This window comes from Centroberyx affinis, unplaced genomic scaffold, assembly GCF_046629955.1.
Source record: "Centroberyx affinis isolate AG114_WGS23_722 - 3 ecotype Tasmania unplaced genomic scaffold, CSIRO-AGI_Caff_v1 ptg000640l_1, whole genome shotgun sequence".
NCBI lineage: Eukaryota > Metazoa > Chordata > Actinopteri > Beryciformes > Berycidae > Centroberyx > Centroberyx affinis.
This window is the reverse complement of record NW_027279266.1, coordinates 140,457-163,267: the sequence shown is the minus strand read 5'-3', so window position 1 is coordinate 163,267 and position 22,811 is coordinate 140,457. Positions and strand designations below refer to the sequence as shown.

The following is a 22,811-nucleotide window of genomic DNA, read 5'->3' as shown; positions in this document are numbered from 1 at the left end:
ATCTTCAGTCAAAACAAAACAACGGCCAATAGGCTATGGGTTGAGGGTGTCAAATGAAACCTGCTTCCTACAAACTTTTTTTTTTCTCCCCTGCTCATTCGGCGCGTTTAAATCACCCTGTATGTGTGTGCGCCCCTCCTACCTGGGGTCCGTGAAAGACCAGCATTACTATTTGGCGTTGAGGCGCTCAGGATCCGCTACCCGCTGGAGACGCACAAACCCGCCGTCAGAAAACTATGACCGTAGAGAGACTATTCGACGAGCTTGGACATTTCAAAAGGTAACCTGAGCCATTTTTCTCTAAAACAAAGTGTATATTTCCTCTATACTGTGAATGAGTTCCCTCTTCAACACACATTCAATTCGCATTAGCCAATCTCCCTTTCCAAGAATTCAACTAGCCTATTAATAGAGCGGCTTTTTGCACACCACAGGGACTACTTTGCATGTAGGCTAGTTAGCCTAATTTAGGCCTACATTAACGGTCAGTTGGGCAGCCTTGGAATAGAAACTTCTCACCATGAGCAGCGCAGCTGTCTAGAAGTTTTTATTCTTGCAAATTGTGTTTTTGAAGAAATTAAGGAGAAGACTCGCCCCTCTTACACCGCGGCGTTTGTTTAAAGTCTGAATAGTTTACTTCATTACAAAAACGAATTCCAATTTTATGCCAATAGAGGAAAATATTAAGATCATTGCCAGAAATGTCAATTTTAACAAGTCATTGATTCTAGTATTCTCTCTTTTCTAACAGCAAGTCGGGGGAATAACAGTTTCCAAAGCAAATCAACCTGTCTTAGTCTTGTCTTGAATCTAATGACATTTTCCCGATAGTTGAATGATCTGTCTTATTCTGCCTTTTCAAGATATTGACACTTTTTCTATAAAAACAAGTGGAATGGAATTATGTCAGTGTCATTGGCAGTGTATTTTACTTGTTTTAAGAAAAGATGATATTTTAAGAGTGAATATGAGACATAATGAGTTAAAATGGACATTTGTTGTTTGCAGTAGGCCTATAAAGGATAGTCTAGCCGATCCTTTATCGCATCTCTTCTTCCTGAGCTCTAGTATTAACGCTCTTTTCTCTCTGTCCTCTCCAGGTTCCAGGCATGTCTGTACTTCGCTGCGGTCTTCCAAGCGGTCGCCTGCGGGATCCACTATCTGGCCTCCGTTTTCCTGGTGGAGACGCCAAACTTCGTGTGCGATGCGCCGGGCAACATCACCGATGTCCTGTACGGTAACCTGACGGGATCCAGTCTGGAGGAGATCCTGCCGGTCTTCAAACCGGGGACCGGCCCCGTGGTGGTGAGGACAGCCGGCGGGGAGCAGTGGGAGCTCAGCCGCTGCCGGTGCGCCATGCGCATCGCTCCAACGGACTTTACGTACGACTTTGACGGCAACAAGACGGTGAAAGTCTGCGACGGGAACTTTATTTACGACCACAGTGAAGTTTACCAGAGCATAGTGACGGACTGGGACTTGGTGTGTGAGAGAGAGTGGCTGGCCAAGCTGTGCCAGCCCACCTTTATGCTGGGGGTACTGATCGGAGCGCTGGTGTTTGGGGACATCGCTGATAGGTAAGCAGGGAGGGGGGAGGGGGGGGGGGGGGGTGTACTGTCAGGAGGCCCCAGAGCAGGAAGAGGCCCTTCAGGACAGGTGATTCTGTACCATGTTTCACATCTGGTTGGGTCTCCCAGAAGATAAAGTCTCTAATCCCAAATCAGGGACTGCTGCTGTCCGCAACCTGCCTGTTCTGACAAATACTACTAGGCTACTATAATAATAATGATGATAATAATAATAATAATAATAATAATAATAATAATAATAATAATAACAATAACAATAATCATAATAATAATCATAATAATAATCATAATAATGACAATAATAATAATATATTTTGTACTTGTTTGTTGATCCTTGTAGGGAAATTCTCTTTTCACTCAAGAGGTCAGAGGTCAGGATCAGCTACAGAATAGCTGCCTCAGCTGGAGCTGATAGGGATTCGGTGTGTTGTTCAAGGGCAGTTGAAGGCACTGTGGCCACTTTAACAGTGACTATAGGTGTGATGAGTGATTACAGGACTGAGTGTACACCTACTGTTGCCTTAGAGGGATGCCAACATACAGAGATGCACCGGGGATGCACAGGAAATGGAGGCGTAGGGAAGGGATGATGAGTGACAGAAAACAGGGAGATGGGTGATGAGTGACAGCAGAGGTGGAAGCCAGGTCAGTGTGGATGACAGGGTTGAGGGATGAGGGTCATGGTTTGAGGCATGAGGGGTTAGAGAAAGAGAGAGAGAGAGAGAGAGAGAGAAAGAGAGGGAGGGAACTGGCAGGAGCACATTAAGACTCCTGGCACAGTTGGGACAGATCAGGTGACCTGGCAAAGCAGCAGCTGTCCAGCCAAGGCTGGAGGGGTCAGAATTTAGAAGCAGGACTTAGTCTGATCGGGTCTGAGCCTGGGGTTCACTCTCTGTGATGTGTGGGACTGCCCAACCATCCCATAATGGACCCCATTCACAGAGTTAAGGTGTAGTAAATAAGGATTAAGGGTTGAAGATAGTGGTTAAGTATATTTAATAGTCCTCCACTACACTAGACCCAATCTTACGTATTCTGTTTTGTTGCTACACTTGTGTATTTTGTCTGCCATGGCCAGAGGTTCAGGACCTGAGGTCAGGTTTACTTGTTAATGGCTGTGAGTTATCATAGTTAAATAAAGCACAGTCAATGGATATTGGATTGGATCCCTTCTGTGTTCGATGGAGGGCAAAACACAATTTCACTGCTTATGTGATATAACACACAATTGGAAATTATCTGAAGACATGAAGTGAAGGGTCAGACAGTTTGTGATGTCAGCCACACAGACTCACTTGATGCTTCTAACCTGATCCTCAGAAAATTAAATGTTGAACTATTCACACTTTGCACACAGCATAATACTGGACGACTCAATTTATGGCTGTATATGGCCTCATCTTCAGAGGCAAGAACTGAGTGATTTTCTTTGTTTTGCAGTTGGTTTAAAAGTCCCAACACGGCCATGGCACTTAGACAATCCCTTGTTCGATGGATTGGACACACGTTGACCTGAACATATCAACTCAATCTCTCTATCTCTCTCTCTCTCTCTCTCTGTCTACCTGTGTGTGTGTGTGTGTGTCTCTCTCTCTCTTTCACAGGGTTGGACGTGTGAGAATTCTGATGATCACCAGCCTCTGCCAGTTTGGGTTCGGAGTGTGTGTGGCATTCACCGGAAACTACTACTTCTTTGTAGTGATCCGTTTCCTACTTGCCATGGTGAGCCATGTGTGTTTGTTGCTGTATGTTGTTGTGTATCTGTGCGTGTCTGTGTTGTGTGTTGCATGCCATGGTTGGCGGAATTGGAGAAACAACTAATTGAAAACAAATGTGGAGGCATGAGACACAGAGAGAGTATACTGTCAGAACTAGTCCAGTTGGTGAGCGGTCTCGCTGCAGTAGGAAGTGATTACTCCTGTAGGACTTCAAGACTTGAAGGTGAATAATGGAGTTTTCCATGTAAACAATGTGGATTTGTTAACATTCATAATTTCACTGGTACAGACATAGAGTATGTTGTTACACCGCAATGATTATGTTATACTACAATGTTTACATCCGGATCTCAGTGCAGCAGCTTGGGAAAACTCCCGCCCCGTACGTCATTTGCTTGACGGCCTATGTTGCAGGCGTTTCAGACATCAGCACATCATTTACTAGAAAACTTGTGCATAAAAGGAGACACTGTATTAATATTAGAGAAGCTTTTGATAAGTGAGGAAACGTGAAGCGTTTTGTACCGATGCGGACGTAGCTTTCTTCTTACGCAACTGGTAAATTACTAGCATGCTAACTTGGCATTTAGACATACTAACTGGTAAGGTACTCAACTTCCGCATCGGTACAAAATGCTTTCAATTCAATTTTTCAATTAATTTTCAATTCATTGATTTATTGGCATGATACTTTACAAACAATATTGCCAAAAGAATGTAACAAGAAATCATCAATGTAAAAGAAAATCATCAATTAGCCAACATTTTAGAAAATGAATCCCCCCATGTATCATTGTGTGTGTGTGTGTGTGTGTGTGTGTGTGTGTGTGTTTGTGTATGTGTATGTGCATTGTGTTTGTGTGTACAGAGTAATACATAATATGTGTATAAAAGAGTCTATCGGTGTGAGTGTGTGTGTGTTGCTGTGCCTCCACTGTCCACTGGCTATCAGTGTTTCTGTGTTTATGTAACTTGTGTTTGTAAGGAAACATAAACCAGCAAAATATAACAGTAGCCATGAAAAACAGAACTTTTCACATACATTCATGCGTATTCTTCATATTTGTCATCCAACTGTGTCCCCCGTTCCCCTAAAGTGTGACACCAGTCAACAAATTCAGCAGCTAATATTGCACACTGACTTTTCTCCCCAGTTTGATAGGATCAGGCAGATGGTTGAAATCTGGGTATATTCTATTTATCCTCTCAAAATAAGTCTGTCTCACTTATATCTGTCACAGTGTAACAGGAAGTGAGATTCTCTTTCTGTCTCCCCCTGACAGCAGAATAGGGTTAGCCTGCTCTCTCTGGTCTGCCTGTGGCGGCCTGTTTCTTTGGCCAGCTTGTGTGCACAGAGTCTGGACATTGTTAGGGATTTCCTCAGTTTGTTGTCAGTCACAGTGGTCAGATATTGTGCCACTGTGTACTCTTTGTCTAGGGAGTTTTCTCCACTAAACATTACCATCAGGTTTTTGTTCCTGTTGCTCTCCCAAACTCAGTTGTCTGTCCTTATTCTGCCGACATGGTTGCTGCTAAAGTCCTCCCTCTTACAGTATTGTGTGCTACGTTACCTCCGTGCTCGTGGCGTGTTGGTGCGTCCTCATGCGTGTGCTTGAAAACCACATGATAAGAATGGAAATGTTAATGACTTAATGGGAAGGTCTAATTGTCATCATCTATTAAGCACAGATATGTCTGTGTATGTGTATCTGTATGTACATTTACATTTACATTTGCTCTCGCCCAGACTGTTCGCTAAATACCTAAAATCAGGTTACATTTTTACAGATCACATCAGGTCCTAATGGTCAGTAAGGGCAACAGTAGAAAGAAGCTCAAATTCCCAGATCACCCATATTAAAAGTGGGCAATAATAAGGATTGCAAGGGTCAAAACAAGAGTATCCAAACAGTAGAGGTAAAAAAAAAAGCATTTGTGTGTATGTGCGTGTGTTGTGTTTGTGTGTACGGAGTAATACATGATATGTGCGTAAAAGAGTCAAAGCAAGAGAGTTATTACAGTTACTAGGCCACAAGGCACTAAAGTGGTGCTTAAAGAAGCCGTACAGTGTGTTCACTGTTTCACTCTCTCCCCCCGTCTTCTCCCTTCCCCCAGGCCTCCAGAGCTACAGCTGTTGTTTTTCACATGGAGTCAGACGGTCAGATAGTGTAACTCGCTTACTCTGTCACACACACATACAAGTGTGCACACAGACTCATGCTGCAGCACCTCACTGGCACTGTGCAGTTTCAGTCTTATAACCAGGGGTTTCATTAAAGATTCCTTAGTTAGGGCCTGATCACTGCCACATGTACTTTGTTTATTTAACTTTTTTTAACCAGGTTTTTAAGTGTGATCCTACGAAGGTTCGTTCATTACCTATGCGCTTTCTCAAAGCAGCACTTAGAGCGGGAGCGTGCCCACATTAGTTAAGTGGATCTTAAGTGTTTGTTGACTTGGTTTCATAATAACAGATTAATCAAATTGTAAGTTATGTGATATTGTGCAAATATATCAAAAAGGCTACTAAACAAAAATGAAATACAAACACAACAGAAACAGTTATATATGCTTAGATTTGTCACAGAGACATTGTTTATATTGCCTATAGAAAGCTTACAGCCAACTGTTATCTCATTTAATGCAATAGGCATACAGTATGTTTAATGTTAATGTATGCTTTTGTCTTTTCTGTTGCCCTTGAGCAAAAAGTAATAACTAGCCTCAGATTTAGGAGTGAGGATTCATATCATAGCTTTTGCTCTCTGATCAAGACAGCTGTCAGCTTTAATGACGCACTGTTCAGGTGTTCGCACAGCATTGACACCACGACACAACCTTACATGTCTGGTTTTACTGCACGTCAACAACTTATTGAACATTTCTTTTGAAAATAAATTGTTCCCCTCCCTGTCTCTACTCCAAAAGCTCAGCACTCTAGTTGCAGCAATCGCAGACGGGCGCCACCCATTTTGTGTTTTGTCTCCTTCATAGTGGCTTAATAAACCTTAAACTCTCAAGTTAAAAAGTTGTCCTGCAGGTGACACAGTGGAGTGTATTTTTCCTTCTCAAGACGCACTTAGCAATCAAGTTAAAACAATTTATATAATCAAAATATAATCAAATTCACATAAAGGAGAGGACAAGGTAAAATCTTCTGTATGAACACTCCAAAAGACACTAGTCCAATAATAAACTAGCAGGTTCACAAGGCCAAACCTATTTAAATCTTGGCTAACCACAGCAAAGTTCATTACTGAGTCAGCCACAAGATCCTCCATTATCAGATTAAACTTCTAAACAGTTTAAAACACAGACCAACTCTTTCAGTTTTAAATCACTTCAGAATGATTTCAGAATACATAAAGGCATTCTTAATGGATTCAGTCCTGGCATTAAGGACCGATAACAAAAACAAGTCCTGTAAACAGTATTTCTCATATACTCTATGTACAAACAACTGAACTCAGACACTCAACATAGAGCATGGTTTCTTTATCTATTCTGCATTCGAATATTTATTCCAAACAAACCGCTGTTGCTTCCATAAATCAAGCGCATCACTTCCTGTGCAGCCAGGGATTTTTCCCAGGAAAGATGGGACCACTTTCAACACAGCAAATGTAAAGGCTTTCATGAACTGGGTAGGTTGAACCACTATTGTATGGTATCAGTTTGCGATGGAGAATAGCGAAACACACATTTATTTATATGAAAATGTTGCAGAGTATTACTTTAAGTGATTCATAAGATTGGCCAAGAGCAACGGTCAGCCTGGATCAAATAAGTTGACATGAACTCACGTCACTATGGTTCTTTAGATAGAGACTTTGCAGATGTACATAGAGTGGTGTCATTTCTCTCCATACATCTGCAGCTATTGGGTCATATGGTTCTTTAGCCAAATACTGACCTGGGAAATTGAGAATATGGTAATATTTAGTAAAAAATTGTTGTTTTGACGCGAAGCACCATTACTGTCTCCACACTGCATCCTGCCCATGGAGCCTCTGTGTCGACAGCACATTTTAATCTCTTTCTGTATCTCCTCCTCTCCCCCTTTTCATTCCTTCCATCCTCCGTCATTTACTCCCTGTCCTTTACTCCCTGCCTCTCTCCTTTCCTCCCTCCCTTCCTCCCTTCTCTTGCTTCCTCCCCCTCCTCCCTCCCTTCTTCTCTCTCGGCAGGTGTCCAGTGGCTACCTGGTGGTGGTGTTTGTCTACGTGACTGAGTTCACCGGCATCAAGGTGCGCACGTGGACCTCCATGCACGTGCACGCGGCCTTCGCTGTGGGCATCATGGTGGTGGCTCTGGTCGGCTACCTGGTGCGGGTCTGGTGGATCTACCAGATCATCCTCTCCGTATGCACCTCGCCCTTCCTGCTCTTCTGCTGGAAGTTCCCGGAGACGCCCTTCTACCTCATGGCCAAGGGCCGCTTCCAGGACACCCAGGCCCTGCTGGACAACATCGCCCGCTGCAACGGCCTGGAATCCAGACTGAGGGCGGAAGAGCTCCTGGAGACGGGGGACCAGAAGGCCAGAGCGCTGCTGGAGAAGGAGGCGGCGGAGCGGCCGGCGCTGCCCGAGAAGAAGCTGTCCATCCTGGATCTGTTCGGCAGCTGGAGGATGACGGGCCGCACGTGCACGGTTTGGGCCATCTGGTTCGTCGGCAGCCTGGGCTACTATGTCTTCTCCTTGGGCTCGGTCAACCTTGGAGGAAACCAGTACATCAACCTCTTCCTGGCTGGTAAATGCTGGGCTGGTGTTTGCATGTGTGTGCGCGTTTATGTGTATTTATGTGTGTCTGTGTATGCGATATTTAGAGAAATAGTGGAAATAGTGATATGTTCCACAATTATACAGCAACATCCATCTTGGCTCATCCAAATGTAGGTATGTGTACTTCTATTGACGGAGGGATTAGGCAACTGTTAGAGACACACTTTGCAACCTGCGGGCTGTAAATATAGATTGAATCTGTGTGTGTGTCCATGTGTCTCTGTGTGTCTCTTTCAGTGTGTGTGCAGTAAGGTAGGAGTCTGCCAAGGTGTTTTTTTCAGGTAGCCTATTTTACCTTGTGACAGAGGTGCCTCTTTCCATGTAAACAAATAGGCCTCTTAGCACTTAGCTTACCCCAGTCTAGTGGAGCGGGATGCTATTTAAAGCTGTCTGGAGAACCTCACTTTAACTACACACTCTGCTTGCGATGTTTGTGCCGTGGGCTATGAAATATTGTGTTAATATAGGGTCATATATTAGTGAGGACATTAGTTATACATTATTTTGTTTTGTGAAACAGTAAGAAGATTAATATTCTCCAATTTGGCATTGTTTACTGCTCTGGTTTTGGTAAGTTAGGGAATAAAGTTGGCCTGCAAGCAATGAACAAAGTGTTCTATCTCCACCTACATGCTAAATGGCGTCACTGTGGTTAGTGTTTAATAAAGAAAATAACATGTGTAATGTAATAAACCAATGCTTTGGTTTAACAAACCAAGCATTAGTGAAGTGGAATGTACTACTCTCTTAATGCTGTTTTAATGCTGTCTTCCCTGGCAGAAGCCTAAGCTCTGTTCCCAGATAGGCCTAGAGTTAATGCATTACATGATTATATATATAGCTATGGTTAATTTATAAAATTATACATCTAAAATAATTTGTTTGGTATAAGTAATAGCAGGGAATGACACTTTATGAGACAGTTTAACAGATGCTATGTTAAACTTAATTGCATTAATCTTCCTTCTAGCTCCTCTACACTCTACATCAAGGCTAATGTAATCCTGAGGAAACATTTAAAGTCTCCATGGTTGGAGACATAGTGTTGAGCAGATATGGGAAGCAGAGATTCACCCAGATTTCAAATGACGCTATTTAGGTCCCCCAGATAGAATGTCATGGTGTCACGGTGCCACTGCCATGGCAACCTCTGACCGACAACTGCTGTGATTGGCTGTTTCCAGGTGCAGTGGAGATCCCCTCCTATCTGGTTGGCTGTTTTGCGATGGACCGGGTTGGCAGGAAGAAGACTTGTGCCCCGGCGCTGCTGCTGGCCGGGATTGCCTGTATTCTCATCATCGTGGTGCCTGCTGTATGTATCAAGATTGTGTGTTTGCGTGTGTATGTGAGAGAGACTGTATATGTGTTTGTGTGTAAATGCAAGGAATTTAAAATGTTAGTTTTACAAATACTCAAATGTACACAACACTGCCCATTAAGTATTATAACATCTGTTGGATACCTTTTGACCATATTTCTAACTTCTCCCTCCTAAGTACACAATGACAATGACTTATGTGTGTGTGTGTGTGGGGGGGGGCTCTATATACCATACATGCATTAGTCAGTGTGTATGTTCTGTACTCTGACCCATATAATTACTGCTCATGGCTGAGTTGGCAAACAGCCAACAATTAATGTCTAAGCAAATATGACCTTTGACCTTTGACCATTCTGAACAGAGCAGTCAACAAACATTACATGAAAAATAGAGGTATGGAGTCACAGAGAGGAGGCAGAGACCAGAGCGAGTTTTGGTGAAGGAAACAGAGGTGTGTTAAAAAAAAAAAAGCCTCAGCAGTTTACATCCTATATTTGCTTCAGTTTTCTCTCTTTCTCCTTCTTGGTCTCTCTTGCTCTCTCTGTTTTTGTCTTTACTTCTCTCTATGTTCTGTCTCCATTTTATGTGAGTCAATAACTTCAGTAGGCCTCTGGGGTGCTGAGTATACAGACAGGGCACAATTTTGTGAAACTTTAGCTATCTCCAGTCAACTACTTGGACAAATATGCCTTGCCTTGGCAAACGTGACATGCCTTGCTAAATATTGAACTTATTTTGTTGACAGTTCACTGTTAATACTGACTTATAGGTACCAGGCCCTCACATATGATGGATACTCACATACTTTGGCTATCCAACCAGAACAGTTCACATTCACAAGCAGCTTGTGTTATGAAAAAGATAGCTTATCAACTTGCCTTTCTCTTCCTTCATCCCACCCACCACACCCCCCTGATAAATTATATTGTTCCACAGCATAGTAAGGTTAAACACTTCCTCGACTGGTAGCTTAGTGTCAATAGATGTGTGAGCGGATCCCCCTTGGCATCTTTCCTTGTGTGTTGTATATGTGAATATTACATGTGTGTGTGCAGTGTATGACTAAGCTAAAACACAATAATGTGCACAAGATGATTTGGAGGTTCTTGAGGTCTGGAAGGTCAAGCATATGACTGTATTTTAAAAGATTTGTTGATTTTGCTTGCCAGCCAGACGATTATTAAATATAGTTATACAGTATTTAGATAAGATAAGATAAGATAAGATAAGATAAGATAAGATAAGATAAGATAACTCAGGTCCAAATTCATGTGTGTACAATTAAAATGAGAGCAATAAAACAATAAAGCAATTAAAATAAGATCATATTTAATGAGTAGTGGCAGAATACAGTTTATGCCTGGGTGATTAAAATCATCCTCACTGGGCACTGAGGAGCATAAGGTTGAATGGTGTTGATGCTTTGAGATGGATGTCTATGTGTTGGCACTGTGTTTTCCATTTGGAACATACTGACCATAATCAGTATCGTCCGCTATAGCCTCATTCCCATTTCCCTCTTTTGGCAAACACTTGCAATCTTCTTACCTTTAGCAATCTTCTTACCTATTTTGTTTTTCTCATCTCAGCAGTCGGCACGTGTCTACAACAAAACTGAACAAGACCACAAACAACTTGGCAAAAGACGATGTGGAGGGTCTCATAGGTGCATGTAAACTGCTTCACCCGACTTTAACCTCACAAGACCTTAGGCCAGGTTACTGCGTGCATGTAAACACAGCCACTGATAGGGAGCTAAGCCAACTGTACTGCCAACCAGTGTGGTTCTTGATTATCCAGCAGGTCTCCTATCGGGGCTGATACCTCCATAGCACAGCGTGCTCCCATTCTGTAACAGATTAACTAATTAATCCAGCGATCCAGTGAACTAATCCATCACTTTGTGCCTCTATAGAGTATGCATCATTTTTTAGAACTCGTATGGAGATCGATGGTGAGCGCTGTGTTAGTAAGATGAGCAGCAGGAGCAACACGACTGGTAGCCTAGTTTCAATAAGCAGATCACCCACGGCATCTTCCTTGACTCCCAGCACTATCTGATCCGCAGCCCAGTTTCTGTTTCTCTGCTCTGTAGCTGGCATTTGCTTCATGCTGCCATTCCTCCCATGCTTCAAATACCTAGCTTGAACGGCCTGTTGAATTAGCTTTCTTGTGGTTTCATCAGTTACATTTGTAACAGTAGAGTTAGTTATCATTGGTCCAATTCTTCGTAGATAGTTTAGGCTAAATTCACAATGTGTAATGAAGGGATTCGCAATAACTTGTCAAAATGTAATAAAATGTTCCTCTAAATGAGATGAAAATGTAATCATATCTGATAATGTAATAAATTGCTGAATGTAATAAAATCACATCATTACATTATCAGCAATTATTACTTCATAAGGGATGTACCATATTTTTAATCAATGAGAATGAAATAATGCAGTCAAGTTTCTACATTATTAGCCAATGTTATTATTTCATCATCTGTCAAAAATATGTTATACCCTTTATGAAGTAAAAATCGCCAGTTGATGTAATAGTCTTCTTATTAAATTAAGAGGTTTTATTAATTTTTCAGCCCATTTAGAGGGATGTTTTATTACACTTTGACAAGTTATTACATTATCTGGGACTTTTTACTGTACAGATGCTAAATGCCAATCAGGGATGATGGTTTGGGGATGACTGGCCTCACTCGTGATCCTTCAGTTCCAAGAAACACACAAGTCTCAGTCTCTTGTCATTCCCGTCGTACTTCCAGGGGTCATTTCTGGGTGAGTGGAATTCCAGAGCCTCTCCGAGTCTGTAGGAGCACAGTACTCTGTTGTGTGATTGTGTGTATGATGTGCATATACATTTACAATTCGCAAGCTTGGAATTATGATGTTCAAAGATCATGAGTATGTGGATAACTGAATTTTGATTTAAAAAAAAAAGAAAAGTCAGATAGAACCTTTTAATTCCAAGCTCCTTTCACCTTCACAATTGTGATGAAGAGAATCAAACATTAGCTAGATTAGAGCTATGTACAGCTATATGCATCTGGTCTCCTTACAGCAAATGCCTCTACCCAAATGTGAACTAAGCTACCACAGCCAGACTATATTGTTTGAATCTGCATAGTGGACCTGTATGATTGATTCACAGTGTTTGGAAAGGAGCCTGCTTTGAGCATTACATCTCATTTTTAGGAAATAGTGTAGGTATTTACATCCTGCTTCACATGCAGCCTTGAGAGATATCAACTCTGCAACCTGGGCCCTTTACCCTGCCACTGTCCCCATGGGATACAACCGTACCATCTTCTGCATAGTCCATGAACCTGTCCTGCTTTCCCTGCATCCTTCCTTCCTGCGCAAATAGAGTTTAGAGGGATTCTCACCCTTGACCCTCTTTATCCATGGCTTTCGCCTTTGTCAAAATGGACTCCTGCCCAATCTCCTTTGTGATCCCCAACTGAAAGAGCTGACCATGCTGTCTTCTCTTCCTTCTCACTGAAACCTTACCAAGACTGAACATAAAGTGGAGAGCACACTACTGCTGCTCCCTTACTCTGAGCTGCCACTGCACTCTCACAACATCCTCTCGCTCTCTCACTCCACTGCTCACTTCACGTCCCTGTCTCATTCTGCTCTTCCAATTAACTGCCCCTCTACTCTGTCTAGCTTGACCTAACAGCTCGTCCTGCTTGGCTCTTGAATGTGTCTCCCTCCTCTCTAGTTTGACCTGTCATTCATCATACTTACAAGTCTAAGACACAAACTGGACCAACCATGTTGCGCCCTTTCTTTGAACCTTCTATCCATCCTTGTTTAGTAGCTTTCTTCATAAGCTTCTGAAGACTTCCAATACCAGTCTTTCTAATTCAGCAGTCAAAACCTCATTCTGTCTCAGAGTATCAGAGAATAGGGGTTAAGCTTTCCCTTTTCAACTTGGGTACTTGCTGTGCTTGTTTAAATAGCTACACTGTGTTAGTAAAAGAGTTGGAATAGCTGTCTTGGGCCCTAAGGTTTATACTTGTTCCACATTGCACATAGACCCTCAGTGATATTTTCTGCTTGTCAAGTCACACAATCTCCCTCACTAATCTCTACCCTGTAGATGATGTCTACTGCAGAGAGATTGGAAATAGCTGACTCAATATGGCTCTTGTTATACTTTCACTTTCCCTTTACCCTCTTGTTTTTGTACTAACACACACTGGCACAATGACAGATTATGATACAATGGGTACTTCTCAACAGCAGATACCGCTATTATACCTGGATCAAACCTGGCTACGGTCCTCTCAGGCATACTGTATACAGGTATTTACCACAGGCAATACTAACTGTCACTGCTGATGGTGTAGTCATGCATGCATTAAATACACTAACCTTTCAAATGTAAGCCTAATCAAAAACGTTAGCATGAGGAGCGATAGCCACCATGGCTGAATAGGCAAAGAAAAGATCGCCACCTACAGAAACTCAAACTTCATCAATAGGAAATCCAAGGAAAAAGACGTCACAGTACCGGACACACTGATTGACAAATGATCAATTGATAAGCACCAAATATGTCAGCAAAAAAAAACAAACTGAATTTTAACATCAAGACAGGCTAAAATACAGATTCAAATCAAAAACATTTTTGTAATTTGTTTGGATGGGATCAACTGCCTGTATCTTTAGCTTTGCTCTCCCATTAGAGTCAGTGTGGTGCGATTGGCCAGTACTAGCCAGGTCACCAGTCTGTATCTGCTGCATCGTGGCAACAGGCTGAGTTATAGTCCTCCAGGTGTTTGTAAGATAAGTACTGCAGCTGCTTAGAGGACAGCTCCCTTTCCAAGGAGTTCTATTTCACGCATGCGCGTGCGCGCTCGCACACACACACACACACACACACGCGCGCACACACACACACACACTATGCAGATGTGCATGTTTGGGTGAGTGTTTATGTGCAGGGATTTCTTATGAGAGGCTACATAGAACTTAATTCAAACTTTACTGTTCTCAAGCACATATAAAATACTCACACACACCTATGAAATACTTACACATACATGCATTCCACTAAATACTTACACATAAATATATTAAATGTGCACATACATTATGCGTATGCCTGCGTGAATATATTCTTTATTTTAACCTTGGTACTTTGTATCACTCAAAAAAACGTTGCAACACATGTCCATCACTTTGAATTTGATAACTGGAAGTCTGATTCTTTATTCTGGCTCGCTTGACACTGTTTTGTTTTTGCCTATCCTTCTTTGTTCTAATGGGCAGCAGCTTTGGTTTGGTGGTTCTTTGACCACATATACCAGCTCCTCCTTAAAGCTCCTCCTTAATCAGAAGCAGAGCCAGGAGGAATACCAGAGCCATAGAGAGACATGGGGGAGGGAAAGGGAGCAGCAACAAGAGAGGGAGGAACAGTGAGGAAATGGATACCACATGGAGCAACCTTCATCCAGATTAGCGACCAGTGTTTTTTTTTTTTTTTTTTTTTTTGACCAGTTTGATGAAAGAGAATCAACACACAACACTGAGAGTAAATGGTATGCACTTTAGTTCACCTGCCCAGGGAGTGTTTAAGCGAGTCTGTGCTCTTGCTTAATTTGTTGTTGTTGTAGTTGTTCTGTAATTTAATGGAGGCTCAGGCTGGTCAAAGGTCTAAAGGTCAATGGTCAGGTGTTGTGTGTGTGTATATATTTGTGAGTATGATCAATTCAGCTGCGTAACCAGGGAACAGTTTTATGGCCTAATACATTAGGCCTCATTTACAGGATAACGGTTCTTGCACACAAGTTTTGTGCTTAAGATCAAAATTTTGTGGAAAAAGAAGTTGTGATTCATGAAAAATTGATGTAGATACCAAAGTAAGCAGGCGTTGACATGATTTTCTCCAATTTTCTGAGATATAGCAAGAGTTAAAAATGCTTTCAAACTAAAATCACTGCTACAACAATGCATGCACTAAATATAATTTGCATTTGCCTTTTTTTTTTTTTACATATTTGTATTGGTCATACCATGGAACATGATAAAACAGGATAAAGGATAAAGTCAAACAACAGTTTTATTTTTAGGCCCATTGATCTTTATTTTTCTTTTTTCTTTATTTCTTATTTCTGTCCTCTACCTCTTCCTCCTCTTCCCCTCTCCTCCCCCATCCATCCTGCATGTCTGTTCTCCCTCCATGCTACAGGACATTGAGATTCTGGCCATCGTTCTCAGTATGACAGGGAAGTTTGCCATTGCCATTGCCTTTGGCCTCATCTACCTGTACACCTGTGAGCTTTACCCTACCATCATCAGGTAAGACTGCAAACAGCATCAAAACAGATGAACTCTTCGAGTCAGAATACAAGGATCTCGTCTCATGTATTCATAGTGTTCTGTTACATCACCACACGGCCATTTTGATTTTTAAAATAACAGGTGATTATAATCAAATGACAGTCGCAGCCATTGGGAATGGTTTTAGTTGTCTAGAATGAAGGGCGTAGGTACAGGAGTAATAATCTTACTTATTGCACCTTGGTAATTGATTTTTGTTTATACAGGTGGTTGTTTGCCTCATGGTGCGATCACCAGGTGGAGGTCATAGTTTATCCGCCTTTTTATTTACCCTTACATCACAGAATACAATCTAATGTGTTGGCCGTGACACTGTACAGAGCTGAACCTAGATTGTGTGTGTGTGTGTGTCCCCTCCAGGTCCTTGGCAGTAGGTAGTGGTAGCATGATGTGCCGTGTGGGCAGTGTGGTCGCTCCCTTCTGTGTGTACCTGGCCGATGTCTGGATCTACCTACCTCAGGTATACACACTCATGTTTTTCGTCATAAGATATTTGCTAATAATTTTTTTACCCTCTATTCCATTGTCTAATTTTCTAATCTTACCTCTCTCATGACCCCCCCCCGTATAGCTAATTGTGGGAATCCTGGCCTTCATTATCGGAGTGCTGACGCTGATGCTGCCTGAGACCCTGGGCCAGCCTCTGACCACCACCTTGGAGGAGGCTGAAGCTCTGGGACGCAAGCCCAGCAAGAAGAGCTCAGGCCTGGGCAGTAAATACGCTGAGGATGGGTTGGAGATGAAACAGCACGAAGCCAAGGCCTGAGAGAAGACCAGAGAGAGAGAGATAGAGACACACGGAGAAAGAGAAGTATCGGAGGATGGAAGGAAACGAGAGGAAGAGACAGCTGCCAAAAACAGTACTGAAAATCACAGTAACATCACTGATATATTGGACTGTTGGGGGGAAAAACAGTAAAAAAGAACAAAACTTTAGCAGGACGTTTTGTAATTATTTTTTTGTAAGTATTTGTTGGCATTTGTTCTGCAAAGTGACCAATAGTTTGGTGCTCAAAGGGTCTCTTGAGACACGGACACCATGCAATCAAACCAGTGCATGAATTTAAAATGACATACTGTAGACAATCATTGGTGTATACATGTGTGTGTATGTGTGTGTTGTGTCCTAGGAAACATGAAGGATATTACAGTGAAGGAAGTGAACATTTGTGTGAGAGATACAATAGGCAACTGATACACTTATTGCAGTGCAGCACATGGCTATGTCTCACTTTCCATAGCATATGGATATTAATCTTTTAAGTCAGACGTAATGTTATTCTACACACACCCACACACACACACACAGATACATACATACATTCACACATACAGGCAAGCACATGCAAACATGTGAACACATTATGATACATCTCATGCATCATACTTCCAACATACTAGTGATAGAATGTGTTATTCTAATATGATAGAAGTGCCTCCTTCTGAATTATGAAGTTGCCTTTTCATTTGTTTGAACATGTTTGAATCTCAGGGCATCCATTGTTTCTTTTGGATATCACTGTGAAACTATACTAGCTGTATTATTTTACTCTTACACTCAGTTTGACATTGTCTTCAATTCCATCTCGTTTAAGATACCATTGCGTAGTTCTACCTTGTTACCTTGTGTGTGTGTGTGTGTGTGTGTGTGTGTGCGCGCGCGCATGTGTGTGTGTGTGTGTGTGTGTGTGTTAGAGAGCAGAGAGTTACAGCAGAGAGAGTGTGTGTGGCACTGTAAATGAAGTAAGCTAGTATTGTAGAGTTCTACATGCATACTTATATGCATACTTATCTGCATGTTGACTTATATATGCTGGACAGACTGAAGGAAATTAATAACTGTATTTTGTAAATGAAATAATACTACATTTTGTTCAGGTTGCAAGCATGTTATGATCTTGGGATGTTTTTGGACCAAAGACAGGAATGAAAGCCACAACCGTGTGGCGATGCGTTCACCTGCTTTGTGATATTTTAGAACACTACTAGACACACATTCATCTAAAAAATCTTGAATCTTGATAAGCAACTGGTATCCAATATGATACTGGTGAAATTTGATCACTGGGTGATGACAGTATCAAATTCAGCATTCAGTTCTGAACGGTTTAACAATCATTTTTGTGAATTTTTGTATGGTGTCCTTGTTAGTATTATTTTTATTCCTTTGTGGAGAAATATATAAGAGAGCTAACATTGACAGGTCGGTGGCTTCTTCATTGCTACAGTATGCTTTTGACTGTTGTATTGTACTTAAGTTTAATAACATAATTCTACACTTCTTCCCGGGTAAGGGTGGGAATCTTTGAATAAACTTTATTTCATGTTTGAGCAGATTAACTCTCCCCTCTCCCTCCTCTATCTCAAGCCGGGGAATTGGAGGGGTCAACGTGGTGTTGGAAAAGCAGGGGAAAGTATTTTTGGCATAGTGTGGGGATACAGAGCATGCCGGGGAACAGCCCACTAACACTAACAGCTTTCTATTCGTTGGTGGAGAGGAGGTCCCCACTGCCGGCTCCCTCTGTACCACCCAACACAGGAACAAACCCTCTGTGTTGAACTTTGGAGTAGAAAACTCTGCTACAGACAGATGTGTGTACTGTATGTGTGTGTGTGTGTGTGTGTGTGTGTGTGTGTGTGTGTGGATGCGATAGGGTGATGTTGGTGGTGCACTATTATTGAGCCAGGCTGTAAAGTTGCTAATGCCAATTCTGTTGTGATGCTGTTGCCCTAAATAGTGTCTGGTTATTATTGGACACCTTGGAGTGAGGCTTGTTGCAGGGTCAGGAATTCCCCTCCACAGTGTGTGTGTGTGTGTGTGTGTGTGTGTTGGGAGGGGGGTTACTTGAGGTCAGTGTGTTATCTTTGTGTCTGACTCAGCATTAGCAGCAACAGAAATGAACCTAGTTCTCAATAAAGATAAATTGGGACAGAGTGAGATATATGAAATATAAACCATTAGGTATATGTGTGTACATTGCAACACTGTGGTTTGTGTCTGACACTGAATACGGTGTATATTTCTGTTGCTGCATCCATCCCCATTTATACTCCCAAACATCCCCATTCATAGTTCATTTGATTGACCTATAGGCCTCACACACACCAACACACATACACACAAAGCTAAACTGATGTGATGTGACAGCATAGATTCTGGTCTGGTTATGAAGAAGTTGTCATATTTTCCATCTCCTCTGTTGTTCACTGCAGGCAAATGATCAAACAGCTGGCTGGAGCAACATACAGTAGAACCTGCAATCAGATTTGGCACTAACAGAATCATAGTTCCAAGAACTGCACTAGCAGCAAGCAAGGCCACCCAACATGTCAATCACACAGTCATGAGAAGATTCAAATGCTATTCTTAGGTGGAAATCCTGGAGTTGCATATTTCTCTGAATAGAACCTATACAAATCCAGAGCTGCAACTCACCCAGACCTCCACTCTCACCCTTGACCCTCTTTCTAGAGTTATGCAGACTTTTAAGAGAAGATTTAGGAGGAGCAGAACAACACATACTGAGGTTGAATGTTAATCCAGATTATTAGGCACTGGCACTGGCAGCTAAACGCACCATACCCAGATGTTTTGAGTTCATAAGAAACTGGGTCGATTTAAGTGTTTCAGCAAAAATTGGAGTGGCACACCATCTGCTGGTCGTGGTCAGGAGTTACACCAAATTGAATGTGGCTGAACTCTAAGTCTGAGGTGTAATCAAACAGTTGATAAATGCAGTTTATTTCAGAGAATGAAATTAAACAGCGTTAACATAATGCTTAAAGTAGCTGAAGGATTATTTATGATCATAACTGTCAAAGTTGTGCAGCCTGTGTTACATTGTTAAAACATCCAGTTGTCCTGAATCAAAGCAAACTGCTTGATATTTGGCCTTTGGCATGTTCTGTAATTATTAAGCAACCTTTCCTTCTTTGCCTTGCAGCATTTTTCTACAGTCAGACTACTAGAATAAGTTTGTTGGTGATACATTTTACTTTTATGTTTTAGGCATCCCATTGACGCTTTCATCCAGAGCAAGTTACAGTGAGTGCAAAAGCAGAATAAATGTAAATTCCTAGGTTGCCAACATTAGAAGCAACCATTAGTAAGGAATTCAAGGATCAAAGCCACAATGCCAAGTCAATAGATTTAACAAATATTCCTGTGGGTAAAGAAATAAGATTGGGTCAGATGTATACATTTTTAACAACAGGACCAAGATCAAGTAGAGGTGAAAGTAGAGGAGGAAGGTGGCCGAGAGTGGAACATGAAGTGTTTCTTGAACAGGTGAGCTATCAGTTCATATCAAAGGATAGACTTTGTAGTCCTGACTTGGGTAGGAAGGTCATTTCACAATTGGGGAGCCAGAAGGTAGAAGAGTGGAGGCTGGGTGGAGTGATGGACAGGCGCTGCAGGGAAGGGAGAGCTAAGCATCTGGTAATAGCAGAGTGCCAGGCATGGACCGGCGTGCAGAGCTGGACCATGGCCTGGAGGCAGTAGCTGCCTATGCCAGCACTAAAGTTTAGAATCTGACACGTGTTGCCACAGGAGAGCTGGTGGATGAAGTGCAAGACAAGAGTGGCATGGGAGAATTTAGGGAGGTTGAAGAAAAGGCAGGCTGCAGCATTCTGGATGGGTTGTAGAGGCTACAACAAACAGCATATTGACAATTTATCAGAAACAAACAAACTATCTTTAAAGTAAAGCAGAGACATTAGCTGCAATAGTTAGAAGACATTTATTTTGAAGACTGGGAAGAAATGATGGACTGCATTAGTTGTTGTTAACCAGTTCAGTTTTCAGCTGCTGATAGAATTTTATTTTGGACATGTTCTCCCCTTTAAATGCCAGGAAAAGCTTCATAGCTGTCAGAAACCAAAGATACAAATGATCAAGGTAATAAAACATTTTTTTTCCTTCCTGAGAATCTTATCTGGAATGCAAATGAATACAAAACAATAAATTAAACTGGCAAAAAAGGAAACACTGAACACGACAGGACAATGAATAAGTACACATAATGGAGATTAGAATGGCAGAGTGAAATAGATGACAGATAGGCGTGTGAGTCAAATATTAGCTTATGGTCACTGTAGTCTCTGGATGACGTGTGATGAAAAACATGCACTATGAATAGCTGTTGGTGAAATTGGGGAACTGCAACATTGATGTTAGCTGGGAAAAACAGAAATATTTGGAGAATGCAAATACACACTAAAACTAACCCTTTAACAGTAACATTAACCTATTTGAACTTAAAGGTTAATTGGTTATTTTAGCAATCCAGTTTTGTGAACAAATCCCTAATTTTGATGCAAAATTTTCTGAAAAGCCAACTTAGACAAAGTGCAGTACATTCATACAGTTTTGTAATGCCTCTCAGTAGAAAAATTGGTATTTCATTTGGTAAATTCAGTTGCTAATCTTTGAAACTTTGGATTAAACAAGATATGCTCCAGAAAAGCTTTTTAGTGTTTTCGACTCTCAACCCAGCCCATATTATTATTCTCCACAAAGTTAAAACCAATGACCTGTCCCAAATAATAAATCTATGCTAAAATACATTGCTGGTTTGGTCAAATCCAATCATTCATGCACACATAGTTGGAATTCTTTGAATTCATAATTGAGTGCTTACTGTTTGACCCTCATTCATGTTTTACAAATTAAACAAACTCTGTAATAAACTGATACTGTAACAATAGACTTGACTATGTAACAACTCCCCCAACTGTGCGCAGAGGCTCCTGTCACGCATAGTTACTGAATCTCTTAGTGAGGTTTGGCACTTACAATAGTCCTGGATGTCTAATATACATAAAATGTTTTGGCACTTTTTTATAACACATAAAAGCAGGGCCCTTACAAATGGGAGAGGAGAGAGAGAAATATTTAAAATGGACAAATAACTAAATAGTCAAAATATTCAAATAGGGAACTGGCATAGATACCCTCTATTTCCTATTAAGTTTTCCAGCTTTTTGGACATTCGCCCTTTCACCATCTACCAACCCTCCACCTTGGGCAATGTCTCTCATTGATCTTGAAGTCTAGTCCTCTCCTATAGTAAATGTCCCTGTAGCCACCATTGATAACATTTCCCAACAGATTTACACATCCACATCTTGCACTAATCTCTCCTGGAGATTACAGCGATGATAGGTGTCTTACATCAAACAAACACAAAAACAAGCTCAAATGAAAATCAAACTTGAGTCAAGCAAGTTGAGCTTTACAGAGATAAAATTTGTTTCCATTGTCCTTGGTCAGTTTTTAAATAGAGCACTTTGTCCATCCAATCACTCAATCCTACAGTCCTCAGCGCTGAGCAGAGAGTCTATCGCAGATGGAAAGCAGAGCCCGTAAAAACACGAGCATCAGGATCCACACACCCCCAAATGCGCCGCACTTTCCTTGGGAATGCTGACAGACAGGGCGCATTCCCCATCGCCCTCAGGCTGCCTCCAGCCGTCTCCGGCCGATTCTAGCCAATCAGCGGTTGGCTATGTCCACTGTTTACCGAAGCAACCCTTAGGCATGAACCAGCCAGCTGTTGGCATCCTCCAGGTCCGTGTCCAGGTCCTCGTCTTCGTCCAGAGGCTCGGGGGTCCGGAGGGCCAGCTCTCGCAGGAAAGCGGGTGAGTAGGCGGGAGGCCGGGAGACAGATTTGAGGCCAATTTTCTTCTTCATGAGGTGGAACTGGTCGCGGATGAAGTTGTAGAACTCGTACTCGTAGCGCATGCGGTGGTACAGCACCTGCAGGGCCTCCAGAGTGGGTGTGTGTTTACGCACCGTGCCAGTCATGTTCCCCATCTTCTTGTAGTCTGCAGGCAGGAGGGTGGAAACAGAGAAAAAGACCAGGAAGTCATTGACATGCAAGTTGAAACAGTGTCAATGAGGGTTGGGGTCAATTCATGAATGAACTCATCAATTCCAATTCAACTGAGGAATTGGAACTGAGAAAACCTACAGGAAACAGAACTGAAATTGAACTGGATTATCAGGAAATTTTATTTAATTCAATGAAATTCTGTGAAATTCCATGTTTTTT

The 22,811-nt window shown here is 41.9% G+C and overlaps 2 protein-coding genes across 2 annotated transcripts in view; one reads left to right on the top strand and one right to left on the bottom strand.

The window, feature by feature from the left end:
- Positions 1–236: 236 nt before the first annotated feature.
- slc22a16 (solute carrier family 22 member 16) lies at positions 237–18,043 on the top strand. The gene is made up of 8 exons (XM_071518881.1): positions 237–280; positions 1,101–1,577; positions 3,194–3,311; positions 7,495–8,053; positions 9,270–9,397; positions 15,608–15,717; positions 16,120–16,219; positions 16,331–18,043. Exons 1-8 carry the CDS (start codon positions 237–239, stop codon positions 16,523–16,525), a joined length of 1,731 nt encoding a protein of 576 aa, XP_071374982.1. The 3' UTR covers positions 16,526–18,043.
- A 2,309-nt stretch (positions 18,044–20,352) lies between these two features.
- usta (uronyl 2-sulfotransferase a) overlaps positions 20,353–22,811 on the bottom strand; it is a 57,660-nt gene continuing 55,201 nt past the window's right edge. Inside the window, exon 8 of the mRNA XM_071518880.1 lies at positions 20,353–22,584. Coding sequence (XP_071374981.1) covers positions 22,292–22,584 — 293 coding nt within the window. The 3' untranslated portion in view covers positions 20,353–22,291. The remainder of the gene's footprint in view (positions 22,585–22,811) is intronic.

What these genes read in the sequence shown, in the direction of transcription:
- slc22a16 (XM_071518881.1), top strand. Translation starts at nt 237, where the DNA reads ATGACCGTAGAGAGACTATTCGACGAGCTTGGACATTTCAAAAG. An exon ending in CATCAACCTCTTCCTGGCTG is followed by an intron (nt 8,054 to 9,269) that starts GTAAATGCTGGG and finishes GGCTGTTTCCAG; the next exon opens with GTGCAGTGGAGATCCCCTCC. An exon ending in CTTTACCCTACCATCATCAG is followed by an intron (nt 15,718 to 16,119) that starts GTAAGACTGCAA and finishes TGTCCCCTCCAG; the next exon opens with GTCCTTGGCAGTAGGTAGTG.